At 40.0% G+C, this 17,500-nt stretch overlaps 2 protein-coding genes across 6 annotated transcripts in view; both read right to left on the bottom strand.

Annotated features, from left to right (window-relative positions):
• LOC117733036 (PHD finger protein 20-like) overlaps nucleotides 1-8,471 on the bottom strand; it is a 20,381-nt gene extending 11,910 nt beyond the window's left edge. For both annotated transcript variants that reach the window (XM_034536344.1, XM_034536345.1), the window contains exons 1-8: nucleotides 8,379-8,471; nucleotides 6,509-6,588; nucleotides 5,033-5,204; nucleotides 2,790-2,874; nucleotides 2,581-2,654; nucleotides 2,243-2,489; nucleotides 910-993; nucleotides 319-378 (exon numbers count right to left, since the gene is read on the bottom strand). In XM_034536344.1, the coding sequence (XP_034392235.1) occupies nucleotides 319-378; nucleotides 910-993; nucleotides 2,243-2,489; nucleotides 2,581-2,654; nucleotides 2,790-2,874; nucleotides 5,033-5,204; nucleotides 6,509-6,588 (802 nt within the window). In that variant the 5' untranslated portion in view covers nucleotides 8,379-8,471. The remainder of the gene's footprint in view (nucleotides 1-318; nucleotides 379-909; nucleotides 994-2,242; nucleotides 2,490-2,580; nucleotides 2,655-2,789; nucleotides 2,875-5,032; nucleotides 5,205-6,508; nucleotides 6,589-8,378) is intronic.
• A 1,147-nt stretch (nucleotides 8,472-9,618) lies between these two features.
• The window catches only part of ccdc135 (coiled-coil domain containing 135), a 13,263-nt gene continuing 5,381 nt past the window's right edge, over nucleotides 9,619-17,500 (bottom strand). For 3 of the 4 annotated variants that reach the window (XM_034536339.1, XM_034536337.1, XM_034536340.1), the window contains 11 exons: nucleotides 17,313-17,453; nucleotides 16,930-16,999; nucleotides 16,735-16,863; nucleotides 15,664-15,792; nucleotides 13,925-14,133; nucleotides 12,286-12,501; nucleotides 12,066-12,176; nucleotides 11,808-11,918; nucleotides 11,461-11,655; nucleotides 9,863-10,002; nucleotides 9,619-9,758 (listed from right to left, as the gene is read on the bottom strand). In XM_034536339.1, coding sequence (XP_034392230.1) covers nucleotides 9,668-9,758; nucleotides 9,863-10,002; nucleotides 11,461-11,655; nucleotides 11,808-11,918; nucleotides 12,066-12,176; nucleotides 12,286-12,501; nucleotides 13,925-14,133; nucleotides 15,664-15,792; nucleotides 16,735-16,863; nucleotides 16,930-16,999; nucleotides 17,313-17,453 — 1,542 coding nt within the window. In that variant the 3' untranslated portion in view covers nucleotides 9,619-9,667. Of the gene's footprint in view, nucleotides 9,759-9,862; nucleotides 10,023-11,460; nucleotides 11,656-11,807; nucleotides 11,919-12,065; nucleotides 12,177-12,285; nucleotides 12,502-13,924; nucleotides 14,134-15,663; nucleotides 15,793-16,734; nucleotides 16,864-16,929; nucleotides 17,000-17,312; nucleotides 17,454-17,500 lie in introns of those variants that run through there. The other variant, XM_034536341.1, reaches the window with a different exon arrangement.

Genomic DNA, 17,500 nt, shown 5'->3' with positions numbered 1-17,500 from the left:
CTCTGGTTGTATAGAAGTCTATGCTTCATGTCTTAAAGCTGCATTCTCTCTCCTGCCCACCAGGGGGCGACTCCTCTGGTTGTATAGAAGTCTATGCTTCATGTCTTAAAGCTGCATTCTCTCTCCTGACCACCAGGGGGCGACTCCTCTGGTTGTATAGAAGTCTATGCTTCATGTCTTAAAGCTGCATTCTCTCTCCTGACCACCAGGGGGCGACTCCTCTGGTTGTATAGAAGTCTATGCTTCATGTGTTAAAGCTGCATTCTCCCTCCTGACCACCAGGGACACATGACTGTAGTAGAAGTGTAATAGACTCACGAGGCTCCCGGCTGAACTTGTGTGTGGTGGGGAGGTGAGCCTGCCGCTCCAACAGGACGTCTGAGACACAGAAGAATGAACCATGTTCATGTCTTACATTTACATTATGTTATTATGTACATGCTTCTTAAGAACCTCTTCACACTACTACTTTTTAATATATACAGTTTGAGCACAACAGAGACTCAAACTGTGTTTTTGTCACAAAAACGTTTAATTTATTCATAATTTATAATGAATTTGCTCGGGTCAAAGGTCAACAGATTTGAACTTTCGGCTCTTTTCGCCCCGCAGACATCATAAAAACCACAATAAAAGGTAGATGTGAAGATTTTATTTATTTTATCTACTTTCTTTAATCAAGTGGATTTTTCAAGCTGAAAGATTTTTTAAACTCATAAATAACACTTAGCCTCTCAGAGAATATAAATAAAATACTAATGATAAATAACAATTACAAAAATAATAATAATAATAATAATAGTAAAATTATATAATATAGAAATAATAATAAAGAAAAATAAATAAAGAAAACAATGAATACAATTAATCTGAGAGTTTTACATTCGGACCGATGCACCTGGCGTTTACCTCTGTCCGTGTGGGCGGGGTCTGGAGGATCTGGTTGGGTGCAGTCCGCTGTGATTGGCTGATTGTGAGCTCCACTGCTTCTACCTGAGAGGAGCAGTTCATGAGAATCAGCTCCCAGATCATTCCATCAGTATAAAGGAAATGGACTTGAGTCGTTAAACACCACAAAGCAGCCTTATTAAACTATACTTTAGCAATAGCCTTATTAAACTATACCTAAGCAATAGCCTTATTAAACTATACCTTAGCAATAGCCTTATTAAACTATACTTTAGCAATAGCCTTATTAAACTATACCTAAGCAATAGCCTTATTAAACTATACTTTAGCAATAGACTTATTAAACTATACTCTAGCAATAACCTTATTAAACTATACTTTAGCAATAGCCTTATTAAACTATACCTAAGCAATAGCCTTATTAAACTATACTCTAGCAATAGCCTTATTAAACTATACCTTAGCAATAGCCTTATTAAACTATACTTTAGCAATAGCCTTATTAAACTATACCTAAGCAATAGCCTTATTAAACTATACTTTAGCAATAGACTTATTAAACTATACTCTAGCAATAACCTTATTAAACTATACTTTAGCAATAGCCTTATTAAACTATACTTTAGCAATAGCCTTATTAAACTATACTTTAGCAATAGCCTTATTAAACTATACTCTAGCAATAGCCTTATTAAACTATACCTTAGCAATAGCCTTATTAAACTATACTTTAGCAATAGCCTTATTAAACTATACTCTAGCAATAGCCTTATTAAACTATACCTAAGCAATAGCCTTATTAAACTATACTTTAGCAATAGCCTTATTAAACTATACCTAATCAATAGCCTTATTAAACTATACTTTAGCAATAGCCTTATTAAACTATACTCTAGCAATAGCCTTATTAAACTATACCTTAGCAATAGCCTTATTAAACTATACTTTAGCAATAGACTTATTAAACTATACTCTAGCAATAGCATTATTAAACTACACCTAATCAATAGCCTTATTAAACTATACTTTAGCAATAGCCATATTAAATTATACTTTAGCAATAGCCTTATTAAACTATACTTTAGCAATAGCCTTATTAAATTATACTTTAGCAATAGCCTTATTAAACTATACTTTAGCATCAGGTTCATCAAGGAGACACTTTGAACACATTCCTCATAGATTGAGAATATCCACCATTTTATTCTCAGAAAATGAAATCTTTTTTTAAAATTATTAATTTGTTCAACCTGCAACGGGTTTGATACGCCCTCTTATGCACCCACAATGCATCACTTCAACACTCATGCACAATGTTATGAGTGGGACTTACTGTCTGTTTTCTTCTTCGCTGGTGGAGGAGAGGATGAAAGGTCTGCCTGCTTCTTCCTCTCCTCGTCCTCTTCCTCAGCTCCTTCCTCTTCTCCTGATGTCACCTTCTCTTCTGTTTCCTCCTCATCTGTCTCTTCTTCCTCCTTCCTCTCCTCCTCCTCCTCCTCCTCCTCCTCCTCACCATCCTCTTCGCTCTCCCCTTCCTCCCATCCCTCGCTTCCCACAGCACTCTTCTCAGATCTGGACTTCTGTGTCACCACAAACAAACAAACAGTCGAGATCAAAGGAGCTGTGATTGGTGCGGTCGGTCAGATGAGGACCAATTGGAGTGTTTCTTACTTCCTGGAAGGGCTTCACCTTCGTGGGCTTCACAGTCAGAACCACACCGTCATAGAAACGCACTGTGTAGGAGTCTGAGACACACACACACACACACAATAATAAAATAATAACAATCACATTTCTCAGTCAAATATAAAAAATAACATTTACAAAGATTGTATTAAATTATTGTTTTAATTAAAAGAAAAAACAAAGATCAGTCTCACCGTCCTTGTTGACTCTGAGGATTTTAGCCGGATAGAAACGACAATCGGTCCAACAGGCCAGAACCTTCTGTCCTGAGACAAACATCTGAGACAAAGAGACAGAGACAGAGAGACAGAAACAGAGAGACAGAAGGACAGAGATACAGGGAGACAAAGAGACAGAGACAAAGAAACAGAGAGACAAAGATACAAAGAGACAGAGAGACAAAGAAACAGAGAGACAAAGACAAAGATACAGAGAGACAAAAAGAGACGGAGACAAAGAGACAAAGAAACGGACAGAGATACAGGGAGACAGAGAGACAAAGAGACAGAGAGAGAAAGAGATGGAGAGACAAAGGGAAAGAGAGACAGATACAGGGAGACAAAGAGACAGAAGGACAAAGATACAGGGAGACAAAGAGACAGAGATACAAGGAGACAGAGATAGAGGGAGACAAAGAGACAGATAGACAAAGAGACAGAGAGACAAAGAGACACGAGGACAAAGATACAGGGAGACAGAGAGACAAAGAGACAGAGAGACAAAGAGTCAGAGAGACAAAGAGACAGAAGGACAAAGATACAGGGAGACAAAGATACAGGGAGACAGAGAGACAAAGAGACAGAAGGACAGAGATACAGGGAGACAAAGAGACAAAGATACAGGGAGACAGAGAGACAAAGAGACAGAGAGAGAAAGAGATGGAGAGACAAAGGGAAAGAGAGACAGATACAGGGAGACAAAGAGACAGAAGGACAAAGATACAGGGAGACAAAGATACAGGGAGACAAAAAAGACAGAGATACAAGGAGACAGAGATACAGGGAGACAAAGAGACAGATAGACAAAGAGACAGAGAGACAAAGAGACAGGAGGACAAAGATACAGGGAGACAGAGAGACAAAGAGACAGAGAGACAAAGAGTCAGAGAGACAAAGAGACAGAAGGACAAAGATACAGGGAGACAAAGAGACAAAGATACAGGGAGACAGAGAGACAAAGAGACAGAGAGACAAAGAGACAGAGAGACAGAAGGACAGAGATACAGGGAGACAAAGATACAAGGAGACAGAGAGACAAAGAGACAGAGAGACAGAGAGACAAAGAGACAGAGAGACAGAGAGACAGAGAGACAAAGAGACAGAGAGACAGAGAGACAGGGAGACAAAGAGACAAAGATACAGGGAGACAGAGAGACAAAGAGACAGAGAGACAGAGAGACAAAGAGACAGAGAGACAGAGAGACAAAGAGACAGAGAGACAGAAGGACAGAGATACAGGGAGACAAAGAGACAAAGATACAGGGAGACAGAGAGACAAAGATACAGGGAGACAGAGAGACAGAGAGACAAAGAGACAGAGAGACAGAGAGACAAAGAGACAAAGAGACAGAGAGACAAAGAGACAAAGAGACAGAGAGACAGAGAGACAGAGAGACAAAGAGACAGAGAGACAGAGAGACAGAGAGACAAAGAGACAGAGAGACAGAGAGACAAAGAGACAGAGAGACAGAGAGACAGAGAGACAAAGAGACAGAGAGACAGAGAGACAGAGAGACAGAGAGACAGAGAGACAAAGAGACATAGAGACAAAGAGATGGAGAGACAGAGAGACAAAGAGAGAGAACAATCGTCAGAACTGCAATATTCATCAGCCAGAAGCTGTAAAAACCATCAATATCTTCAGATTCTCATCTTCCTTGAACGCATCACGTATGACACACTTCAGTCAGAAAAAGCAGCCGAAACAAAGCTTAAAATTATAACATTTCATCAAAAAACTTTTATTTTGCACGTTCCTCAAATAAAACGTTTACTTTCATCAGATTGTGTAAACACATTAAATTCTGAGCTCCTCAGTGAAACTATGACGTCAAGTAGCAGAGGCTGGATAAATGTAAATAAAATGAAGGTTCCACATGATTTATATATATATATAAAAATCAATTATTCTTCTTTAAAAAAAAATTATATATAAAAATGTATAAATATATATATATAAAATACATATATAAAATAAATATATATATATAAAATATATATATACTGTATATATATATATATTTATATATATACAATAAAACATTTTTTTTTTTATATATATATAAAATAATTGATGTTTTTTTATACATATATAAATCATGTGGAACCTTCATTTTGTCCAACATTATATCATTTGAAAACATGTTGTATTATATTCTAAACCCTGAAACTGCTCTGAGGTCAGCCCACGCTGGTGAGGACCATAACGCGTGTCGTACCGGTGCTGAGCAGGCCGGGTTCAGGCCCTGCCTCCTCAGGCTGACTCGCTCCAGCGGCCGCAGGTACGGCGAAGTCCAGTGAAACCATTCGTTGTGCCGACGGCTCCACTGGCGGTAGTGCACCTGGAGACGCTCTTTGTCGTAGTCGATTTTCTCGATCGTTGCTGCGTACCTGCAAAAAAAGAAAAAAGAAAAATCACTTTTCTGAAGATGAAGTTGATGCAAACACAACGCAATGTTTGTTTGAGTCTCGAACAATAATATTAATGTTCAAACGACGTAAAGGTGCGACGGTGGTTTATAGGGACACCGGTGGCCGTTGAGCTCGACCGATCGACCAGCTGGGTGTCGGTTCGGATCCCAGACCTCCACGAACAGAAAGACGATGTTGAGAGAGATGGAAGCTAAGCTAAGCTAAGCCGAGGCTACTCCACTACCCAGCATGCTCCTGGCCGCCTGAGGAACAAGGCGATGAAACCTGGATCCATCCTGAAACCAGAACACCTTGAGTGACACTTCAGACCCTTTAGAGCCTCAAGACCAGAGATTCAGGTCACGTCCTGATGCTGAGTGAGAGAGTGAGTGAAAGAGTGAGTGAGAGAGTGAGTGAAAGAGTGAGTGAGTGAGAGAGTGAGTGAATGAGTGAGTGAGTGAGTGAGAGAGTGAAAGAGTGAAAGAGTGAATGAGTGAAAGAGTGAGTGAGAGAGTGAGTGAAAGAGTGAATGAGAGTGAGAGAGTGAAAGAGTGAGTGAAAGAGTGAATGAGTGAGAGAAAGAGTGAGTGAGAGTGTGTGAGTGAGTGAGAGAGTGAGTGAAAGAGTGAGTGAAAGAGTGAATGAGTGAGAGAAAGAGTGAGTGAGAGTGTGTGAGTGAGTGAGAGAGTGAGTGAAAGAGTGAATGAGTGAGAGAAAGAGTGAGTGAGAGAGTGAGTGAAAGAGTGAGTGAGAGAGTGAGTGAAAGAGTGAGTGAGTGAAAGAGTGAATGAGTGAGAGAAAGAGTGAGTGAGTGTGTGAGTGAGTGAAAGAGTGAATGAGTGAGAGAAAGAGTGAGTGAGAGTGTGTGAGTGAGTGAGAGAGTGAGTGAAAGAGTGAGTGAGAGAGTGAGTGAAAGAGTGAGTGAGTGAAAGAGTGAGTGAGAGAGTGAGTGAAAGAGTGAGTGAGTGAAAGAGTGAATGAGTGAGAGAAAGAGTGAGTGCATGTGTGTGTGTGTGCATGTGTGTCTGTGTGTGTATGTGTGCATGTGTGTCTGTGTGTGTGTGTGTGTCTGTGTGTGTGTGTCTGTGTGTGTGTGTCTGTGTCTGTGTCTGTGTATACGTGTACATGTATGTGTCTGTGTCTACGTGTACATGTCTGTCTGTCTGTCTGTCTGTCTGTCTGTCTGTCTGTGTCTGTCTGTCTGTGTGTGTGTGTGTCTGTCTGTCTGTCTGTCTGTCTGTCTGTCTGTGTCTGTCTGTCTGTGTGTGTGTGTGTGTCCTCACCACTTCTTGTGGCGGTCTCGTGCTTCCAGCTGAGCTCCGACCTCAAAGGTGATTCCTGATCTGTCTGGTGGCGTCTTCATCTTCAGAGAGAGAAAACATTTATTATTAATAAAGAATTATTCAGATAAACATTTAAAATGAATTAAGATGCAAACATCAAGATAACAAAGTTATTTAAACTGCATCGTAATTAAAATTCTGAATGTTTATGATAAACTGAATGATGAAGAGTTCCTTTATGTGATGATGATGAATGTTTATGATAAACTGAATGATGAAGAGTTCCTTTATGTGATGATGATGAATGTTTATGATAAACTGGATGATGAAGAGTTCCTTTATGTGATGATGATGAATGTTTATGATAAACTGGATGATGAAGAGTTCCTTTATGTGATGATGATGAATGTTTATGATAAACTGAATGATGAAGAGTTCCTTTATGTGATGATGATGAATGTTTATGATAAACTGGATGATGAAGAGTTCCTTTATGTGATGATGATGAATGTTTATGATAAACTGAATGATGAAGAGTTCCTTTATGTGATGATGATGAATGTTTATGATAAACTGGATGATGAAGAGTTCCTTTATGTGATGATGATGAATGTTTATGATAAACTGAATGATGAAGAGTTCCTTTATGTGATGATGATGAATGTTTATGATAAACTGAATGATGAAGAGTTCCTTTATGTGATGATGATGAATGTTTATGATAAACTGAAGTGTTAGAGATACGTGGTTCTCACAGGTCAGTGACGCTCCAAACATATGATGATGTCATAGAATATGATGCATTGATGTAGATTAATCAGGATATAGAGTTAACATGCATCACACATATTACTGCAGCAGAAACATACCCACCCACACCCACACACACACACACACACACACACCCACACCCCCACCCACCCCCACCCACACACATATAAATAATAGTACAACAATGACAGTGAACATGCTGCAAAGTGGATTATTTCACGTCATACTTCAGACAATACTTTCTGTAGTATTAGTACTTCATAGTTGTCCACTGCACTGTTTCATAAGCATCATCTTTCTCATCTTCACAAACCTGTGATTGAGATTGAATCATCCCTAAAAGCGCGCGACTGGTGAGAGCAACAGACGTCGCGAGCACGCGCACGTTCGTTCTCTCCGTCCTCCAGTTAAAGGTGGTTAAACGTGCTCGTGAACAACAGCAGCGACTAAAGTCGTACCGTTTGAGATGTTTTTACTTTTTAAGTACATCTAAACGGCGTAAAAGCTGCACGTCGGCACGTTTAGAGGCTACGTCACCTCTACGTGTCGTTACGTGATGACGTCAGGGTTGCAGCCAAACTTTTAGCTTAGTCCAGCTCTACGTGGATTAACATACATGTACTGTGGACGAGGACTCGGAGCAAACGTAAAATAAAACACACACAAAAACTCCAAACTCAAGCGGCGCGTCATCAATGAAAGAAACTATTACGTTAAGTTTGTTTTTTACATTTGTTTTCTGAACTGCGAGCATCGACTTAGAAAGAAGCCGATTGGTCCACAGGCTGCTAGCTTCCTCTTAGAAAGAAGCCCATTGGTCCACAGGCCACGGGAGGACGCCTACACGGAATTCTCACTGGCCCACCTCGGCCGTCAGTCAAACAAGTCCCGCCCCCTCGTATTTTTTGACAGTGGCTAAGACGCTGAAGCTAATCGATGAGCTAACGCAGCTAGCCGTCGGCTGTACTCGAACCCGCAGCCTGAACAGTCTCAGAGGCACAAACGAGGACCCGCTTCCTGTAATAAACATGTCTCTGCTCCGCGCGCGTCTTCACGAGCGTCACAACGTGCACGCGACAATCACAAAAAGCTTGTTTACCTCTCGCGCTACTTGTGCACCGCACTCTTCTTCATACTGTGATGTCCGCAAAGCGCATGCGCGGACGGATACCTTCCCAGCTGTGTTTTGGGGGGGTGGTGTAACTTCAAGTATGGAAGTCCGTTAGTAACAAATACATCAAATGTGTAAACTTTAGCTTCTCAAAATTATAACTTGGACGGTCCAAATAATGAGAAACGTTTTCATAATAATGACTTAATATCTAAAAAATAATAATTTTCCAAAATAATGACCTAGTTTGTGAAAATAATTGGACATTTTCTTTAAAATGATGACTTAATCACAAATATAATGAGTTCATATTTCAAAATTATGAGTTAGTTTAGCGAAATAATGATTAAAATATATATATATATAATAAATAATATAGTTTATCAAAATAATAACAGAACGTAACAATAATGAGAAACGTTTTCATAATATTGACTTCATATCTAAAATATAAGGAGTTTCTCAAAATATTGACTTAGTATTTTAAATTAATATTACATTTAGCGAAATAATGATTCTCAATATAACTTATGTTAAAATAATGATTTAATATCTCAAAATAATGATTTAGTATCTAATAAAGAGTTAGTACGTCATAATGATAAAAACCTTTCTCCAAATAATGTCCTACTAACAAAATAAGTTTATTTCTGTTAAAGTCTAAGAAGAAGAAAGAAAGAAATGTACACAAACTGTTACAAACTTTTGTCTCTTTGTGGTCATTTTGTATTTTATGTCTCTTTGTGGTCATTTTGTGTCTCTCTGTCTTTGTGGTCATTTTGTGGTCTTTTTCTGTCATTTTGTGGTCATATTGTGTCTCTTTGTGGTCATTTTGTGTCATTTTGTAGTCATTTTGTGGTCATTTTGTGGTCTTTTTGTATAATTTTATGGTAATTTTGTGTCTCTTTGTGGTCATTTTGTGGTCTTTTTGTATAATTTTATGGTAATTTTGTGTCTCTTTGTGGTCATTTTGTGGTCATTTTGTGGTCTTTTTGTGTAATTTTATGGTCATTTTGTGTCTCTTTGTGGTCATTTTGTGATCTGTGGTCGTTTTGTGTAATTTTGTGATCTGTGGTCGTTTTGTGTCATTTTGTGATCTGTGGTCGTTTTGTGTCATTTTGTGTCTCTTTCTGGCTGTTTTGCCACTTGTAATCATTTTCGTTGAAAGAATCCTCTCACACAGATGGACTGTAAACTAAAGATGCACAACACAACAAACAGAAAGAACCACTTGTGTGTGGATTTATGAATGATGATTCATGCACTTCATTCAGTATTTAAAAAGCAGGCAGGTGAGGGGCCAGTCGAGGGTCGTTCCTCAGCCTCAGACTGAAGTTGTGGAGCTCCAGAGGAGCTGCTTTCATGTGCCTGAAACCGAACACACAGACATAATAAACATCAGCTGTCCCTTCATGTCCTGCAGTGACGCTTTGCATCATTATATGAGGTTGAAATGTCAAATGTTTCAGTACATGCTGAGGCGTTTCTTGGCGATGTGTATTTGAAGTGTCTTCTCAGAGCAGTAGTTGTGGTACTCGTCCTGCTGCAGCTCCTTCAGGGCTCCCTGGTTCTTCTGGTACCACTGCTGCTTCATCTGCAGCTCCTGTGTCTCCTGAACACATTGACATGTAACTGAAAGGTTGTTTAGTGTCTCTTTGTAGTTATGTAGTGTCTCTTTGTAGTTATGTAGTGTCGTTTTGTGTCTCTTTGTAGTTATTTAGTGTCTCTTTGTAGTTGTTTTGTGTCTCTTTGTAGTTGTTTAGTGTCGTTTTGTGTCTCTTTGTAGTTATTTAGTGTCTCTTTGTAGTTATGTAGTGTCGTTTTGTGTCTCTTTGTAGTTATTTAGTGTCTCTTTGTAGTTGTTTTGTGTCTCTTTGTAGTTGTTTAGTGTGTCTATGTAGTTATGTAGTGTCGTTTGTGTCTCTTTGTAGTTATTCAGTGTCTCTACGTAGTTGTTTAGTGTCTCTTTGTAGTTATGTAGTGTCGTTTTGTGTCTCTTTGTAGTTGTTTTGTGTCTCTTTGTAGTTATGTAGTGTCGTTTTGTGTCTCTTTGTAGTTGTTTTGTGTCTCTTTGTAGTTATGTAGTGTCGTTTTGTGTCTCTTTGTAGTTGTTTTGTGTCTCTTTGTAGTTATGTAGTGTCTCTTTATAGTTATTTAGTGTCGTTTTGTGTCTCTTTGTAGTTATTTAGTGTCTCTTTGTAGTTGTTTTGTGTCTCTTTGTAGTTGTTTTGTGTCCCTTTGTAGTAATTTAGTGTCTCTTTAGAGTTATGTATTGTTGTTTTGTGTCTCTTTATAGTTGTTTCCTGTCTCTTTTTGTAGTTATGTAGTGTTGTTTTGTGTCTCTTTATAGTTATGTAGTGTTGTTTTGTGTCTCTTTGTAGTGGTTTAGTGTCTCTTTGTAGTTATGTAGTGTCGTTTTGTGTCTCTTTGCAATTATGTAGTGTCTCTTTGTAGTTATTCAGTGTCTCTTTGTAGTTGTTTAGTGTGTCTTTGTAGTTGTGTAGTGTCGTTTGTGTCTCTTTGTAGTTGTTTTGTGTCTCTTTGTAGTTATGTAGTGTCTCTTTGTAGTTATTCAGTGTCTCTTTGTAGTTGTTTAGTGTCTCTTTGTAGTTATGTAGTGTCGTTTGTGTCTCTTTGTAGTTGTTTTGTGTCTCTTTGTAGTTATGTAGTGTCTCTTTGTAGTTATTCAGTGTCTCTTTGTAGTTGTTTAGTGTCTCTTTGTAGTTATGTAGTGTCGTTTTGTGTCTCTTTGTAGTTGTTTTGTGTCTCTTTGTAGTTATGTAGTGTCGTTTTGTGTCTCTTTGCAATTATGTAGTGTCTCTTTGTAGTTATGTAGTGTCTCTTTGTAGTTGTTTAGTGTCTCTTTGTAGTTATGTAGTGTCGTTTTGTGTCTCTTTGTAGTTGTTTAGTGTCTCTTTGTAGTTATGTAGTGTCGTTTAGTGTCTCTTTGTAGTTATGTAGTGTCTCTTTGTAGTTATGTAGTGTCTCATTGTAGTTATTTAGTGTCTCTTTGTAGTTATTAAATGTTTATTTGTAGTTTTGTGCAGTAGAAAAGGGATAAAGACGGTACCTTTTCATAGAGTTTTTGAATGAGGTCGGCCTTGTCCACCAGCCTCTGTTTGCACTCTTTCACACAGTCCTGGTGAAGCCGCTTGGCGTCGGCGGCGCTCAGAGTCTCTGGGTTGTCCAGCCGGATCAGGTGGGGAGCCAGGAAGTCCTTCTTCCTCTCCTGCAGCCACACCTGCTCCTCAGCAGCCTGGCGCTCCTACGACGGGTCGAGTTAAGGTGTTACTTTTTACTGCTTTAACTGAATATTACATTGTTGACAATGTGTTTTATAAGTGTGAATGCTTCAGTGGGTCTTAAATACTGTACATGCTGCTATAGCTTCAGTGTATGTGTGTGTCTTGGTCTCACCATATCCTCTCTCTGGTTGTGGGCCCTGACCGCTCCGGTGGACGTCCATGGGGAGAAGTGCAGCCCGACGTCTGGCTCCTCCTGCTCTCTGCAGGCCAGGATGGCCCACACCTGCTCACACGGGGGTCAGGTGGTGAACCCCGTGACATCAACCCCAAACATATCCTCTCTGATAGAATGTCATAGAAGTTATTGGTCCTCACAGAGTCACATGACAGTTTGTGTCATGGAAAATAAATCAATAATCTTTTTTTCTACCTCTTCATGAGACTTTTGGATTTGGAGAAGCACCTTCTTCTGGTCCTTTATCAGGTCCACCAGCATCTTACTCAGGGTCAGGGTCTTCAGGGGCTCCTGAGAGGGGTCCACCTACACACACAGACACACACACACACACACACACACACACACACACACACACACACACAATGATCTCTCAGAAGCAGCTCAGTCAGGTTCCTCCTCTTGAGGCCTGTACCTGGAAGCTCTGGACCATGTCGTGCGTGAAGTCCTCGGCCTTCTTCGCTTGCGTTGACGCGGTCGGGACAACGAAGCTCCTCCTCGCGGCGATGAACCGGTCATCTTCTAAATGATAGGTCACCTCGATCCGGCTCTGGGCCAATAGGAACACTCGCTCGGCCACGTCCGCGTAGGCCGGTTTGGATCTGTTCCTGTGGAAACGCTCCACCACTTCCTGTTTGCACGGACACACACCATCCTCATCATCATCATCATCATCATCATCACCACCATCATCATCATCATCCTCATCATCCTCATCACCACCATCCTCATCCTCACCATCCTCATCATCATCACCATCATCATCACCACCATCCTCATCATCATCACCACCATCCTCATCATCACCACCATCCTCATCATCATCACCACCATCCTCATCACCACCATCCTCATCATCATCACCACCATCCTCATCACCACCATCCTCATCATCATCACCACCATCCTCATCACCACCATCCTCATCCTCATCACCACCATCCTCATCCTCACCACCATCCTCATCATCATCACCACCATCCTCATCATCATCACCACCATCCTCATCATCATCACCACCATCCTCATCCTCATCACCACCATCCTCATCACCATCCTCATACATATATATACATACACACACATACATATATAAATATGTATACATATTTATATATGTATGTGTATGTGTAGATGTACATATACATATTTATATATGTATGTGTATATATATGTATACATATTTATATATGTATGTGTAGATGTACATATACATATTTATATATGTGTATATGTATGTATACATATTTATATATGTATGTATACATATTTATATATGTATGTGTAGATGTACATATACATATTTATATATGTATGTGTAGATGTACATATACATATTTATATATGTATGTGTATATGTATGTATACATATTTATATATGTATGTGTATATGTACATATACATATTTATATATGTATGTGTATATGTACATATACATATTTATATATGTATGTGTATATGTACATATACATATTTATATATGTATGTGTATATGTATGTATACATATTTATATATGTATGTGTATATGTATGTATACATATTTATATATGTATGTGTAGATGTACATATACATATTTATATATGTATGTGTATATATATGTATATGTATGTGTAGATGTACATATACATATTTATATATGTATGTGTAGATGTACATATACATATTTATATATGTATGTGTATATATATGTATATGTATGTGTAGATGTATGTATACATATTTATATATGTATGTGTATATATATGTATATGTATGTGTAGATGTACATATACATATTTATATATGTATGTGTATATGTATGTATACATATTTATATATGTATGTATACATATTTATATATGTATGTGTAGATGTACATATACATATTTATATATGTATGTGTATATATATGTATATGTATGTGTAGATGTACATATACATATTTATATATGTATGTGTAGATGTACATATACATATTTATATATGTATGTGTATATGTATGTATACATATTTATATATGTATGTATACATATTTATATATGTATGTATACATATTTATATATGTATGTGTACCTTCAGCTGCTTGAGCTCCAGCTTCCTGTCTGGACCTGCCAGCTGGACTTGTGGGTTGAAGACGACGTGTCGGTAGAACAGGAAGTCCTTCCGGCCCTCGAAGGTCTCCGTCATTCTGCCCGGCAACAGCAGCCTCCTCACCAGATCCTCCATGTGAGCGCTGCTGAAGAACATCTCACGCTCGCCGCTCTGGGACGAGAACCTGTGGACTGGGGAGGAGACTTTACAGCTCAAACAGCCTGTATATCTATCTGTAACATTAATATTATTGTGTATACTGTTAGGTTGTAGTGGATTTTATATATATTTGCACATGTAGATAAGAGAAGTTTATGTTTTAAATTAATACATAAAGGAAGATATGATAATTAATTTGGGATATTATGAGGAATATTCTGGAGGAATGTATTGTGAAACATAAGAGAGGATCACTGTTTTATTATTCTGTTTTAATGACAAATGTAATGATTAACTGTATGATGCATGAGAATGAATGAATGTTTTATTGTTTAGACAATAGTTAAAATGGATGCCGATTGAAACCTAATGTGTTGCTTTTATTCGTAAGGCAGGATAATAGGCTTTTATTGTGAAGGGGAACTTCCTGTCCTTGACCGGAAGAGTGAGCTTTGACCTCGCCTGTTTACTAATTGGCGTAGCGAGTAGAACTGCGGCATCCTTTGAACTGACCAATGGAACTAACCTTTAGGTGTGAATTCATTTGCATGACCAGACTAACAGCCGAGCATTTGTTCTGGGGACATGGTTCTACTGGTCTGGGGACATGGTTCTACTGGTCTGGAGACATGGTTCTACTGGTCTGGAGACATGGTTCTACTGGTCTGGAGACATGGTTCTACTGGTCTGGAGACATGGTTCTACTGGTCTGAAGACATGGTTCTACTGGTCTGGAGACAAGGTTCTACTGGTCTGGAGACAAGGTTCTACTGGTCTGGTCTGGAAACATGGTTCTACTGGTCTGGTCTGGAAACATGGTTCTACTGGTCTGGTCTGGAAACATGGTTCTACTGGTCTGGAGACATGGTTCTACTGGTCTGGAAACATGGTTCTACTGGTCTGGAGACATGGTTCTACTGGTCTGGAGACATGGTTCTACTGGTCTGGAGACAAGGTTCTACTGGTCTGGAGACAAGGTTCTACTGGTCTGGTCTGGAAACATGGTTCTACTGGTCTGGTCTGGAAACATGGTTCTACTGGTCTGGTCTGGAAACATGGTTCTACTGGTCTGGTCTGGAAACATGGTTCTACTGGTCTGGAGACATGGTTCTACTGGTCTGGAAACATGGTTCTACTGGTCTGGAGACATGGTTCTACTGGTCTGGAGACTTGGTTCTACTGGTCTGGAGACATGGTTCTACTGGTCTGGAGACATGGTTCTACTGGTCTGGAGACATGGTTCTACTGGTCTGGAGACAAGGTTCTACTGGTCTGGAGACAAGGTTCTACTGGTCTGGAGACTTGGTTCTACTGGTCTGGAGACTCGAGACAGCCCCGGTCTGTGGCTCCCTGGGAGCTGCAGTCCGTCTGTGGAGAGTTCCTCCTTTCTGGCCCCACGATCGTGAACGCTACATGAGTATTATCTTTGCCATTAAATATTGTTAAACTTTAACTCGAATCCTGAATTTCCTGCGGCCACGGGACCCGGAGCTTTGAACACGAATCTTACAATATATACAAATGTAACAATACAATATTATGTTATTATTAGGAGTATTTACGTAAAAGGTGAAAACGTCGTCCACGTGTGAACCGCTCTGTGGTGAAGCTGTCGACCTTGTTGACCTCCCTCTCCTCCAGGTGGTCATCTCTGTGTTGATACCACTCCTTCACCGTGACCTCCTCAGTGCCTTCAACACACACACACACACACACACACACACACACCATTGTCGTCATGAAATAAAAAAATAAATACTGTATTAATAATGCTAATTTTTAACACATTTTACTAGACTTCTATACAACCAGAGGAGTCGCCCCCTGGTGGTCAGGAGAGAGAATGCAGCTTTAACACATGAAGCATAGACTTCTATACAACCAGAGGAGTCTCCCCCTGGTGGTCAGGAGAGAGAATGCAGCTTTAACACATGAAGCATGGACTTCTATACAACCAGAGGAGTCGCCCCCTGGTGGTCAGGAGAGAGAATGCAGCTTTAACACATGAAGCATAGACTTCTATACAACCAGAGGAGTCGCCCCCTGGTGGTCAGGAGAGAGAATGCAGCTTTAACACATGAAGCATAGACTTCTATACAACCAGAGGAGTCGCCCCCTGGTGGTCAGGAGAGAGAATGCAGCTTTAACACATGAAGCATAGACTTCTATACAACCAGAGGAGTCGCCCCCTGGTGGTCAGGAGAGAGAATGCAGCTTTAACACATGAAGCATAGACTTCTATACAACCAGAGGAGTCGCCCCCTGGTGGTCAGGAGAGAGAATGCAGCTTTAACACATGAAGCATAGACTTCTATACAACCAGAGGAGTCGCCCCCTGGTGGTCAGGAGAGAGAATGCAGCTTTAACACATGAAGCATGGACTTCTATACAACCAGAGGAGTCGCCCCCTGGTGGTCAGGAGAGAGAATGCAGCTCTAACACATGAAGCATAGACTTCTATACAACCAGAGGAGTCGCCCCCTGGTGGTCAGGAGAGAGAATGCAGCTTTAACACATGAAGCATGGACTTCTATACAACCAGGGGAGTCGCCCCCTGGTGGTCAGGAGAGAGAATGCAGCTCTAACACATGAAGCATAGACTTCTATACAGGACCTGTTGAGGCTCCACTCACAGTCCAGGTCTTGGTATGCGGTCAGTCTCTGAACCAGACCGTCTGACATCAGGTACGGAGCGAACTCCTCCAGCTTGGCTTTCCTGTAGCGGGTCGTCTTCTGTCGGCCCGGCCAGCGTCTCTCCAGGTCTGAGGAGCAAAAGCTTTTTAATGTTCTCCATTTTTCATGAAACATCGTCAACAGAGGAACCGCACCTTCTTTTGAGATGCTGATGGAACTGATCCAGGATCGCGGCATCTCAAACACACGCCGCTGGTTCTCCTCCTTCAGAATGGACAAGTGAAGGTAAAACGTAATAAATCAGATCTGCATAAAGCTTCATAATATATAGTTTTATTAATAAATGTATAAATGAGTCTCTGAATGCTGTGTGAACTAACCCCTCTGCATAAAGCTTCATAATATATAGTTTTATTAATAAATGTATAAATGAGTCTCTGAATGCTGTGTGAACTAACCCCTCTGCATAAAGCTTCATAATATATAGTTTTTAAGAGGAGTTATTGTGTTATAGGGTTAAAACATGACCTCATAGATATCACATGAAACACACACACACACACACACACACACACACCTCCTCAGGGTTCTGGATCATCTTGCTCATCTTCTCGATCTCCTTTTTCTTCGACACGTCCAGAAGCAGCTGCTTCTTGCTGATCGCTCCGTAGAGGACCGGCTCCCACGTGTTCAGATCCTCCAGGTCGAAGGTCATGTCCTGCACACACACACACACATGAACATAGACATATAGACAGACGTGTG

This window comes from Cyclopterus lumpus, chromosome 7 (genome assembly GCF_009769545.1).
Source record: "Cyclopterus lumpus isolate fCycLum1 chromosome 7, fCycLum1.pri, whole genome shotgun sequence".
In the NCBI taxonomy this organism is placed as follows: Eukaryota; Metazoa; Chordata; class Actinopteri; order Perciformes; family Cyclopteridae; genus Cyclopterus; species Cyclopterus lumpus.
Note: the sequence above shows the minus strand (reverse complement) of the source record. Positions and strands in the feature narration are given on the sequence as shown.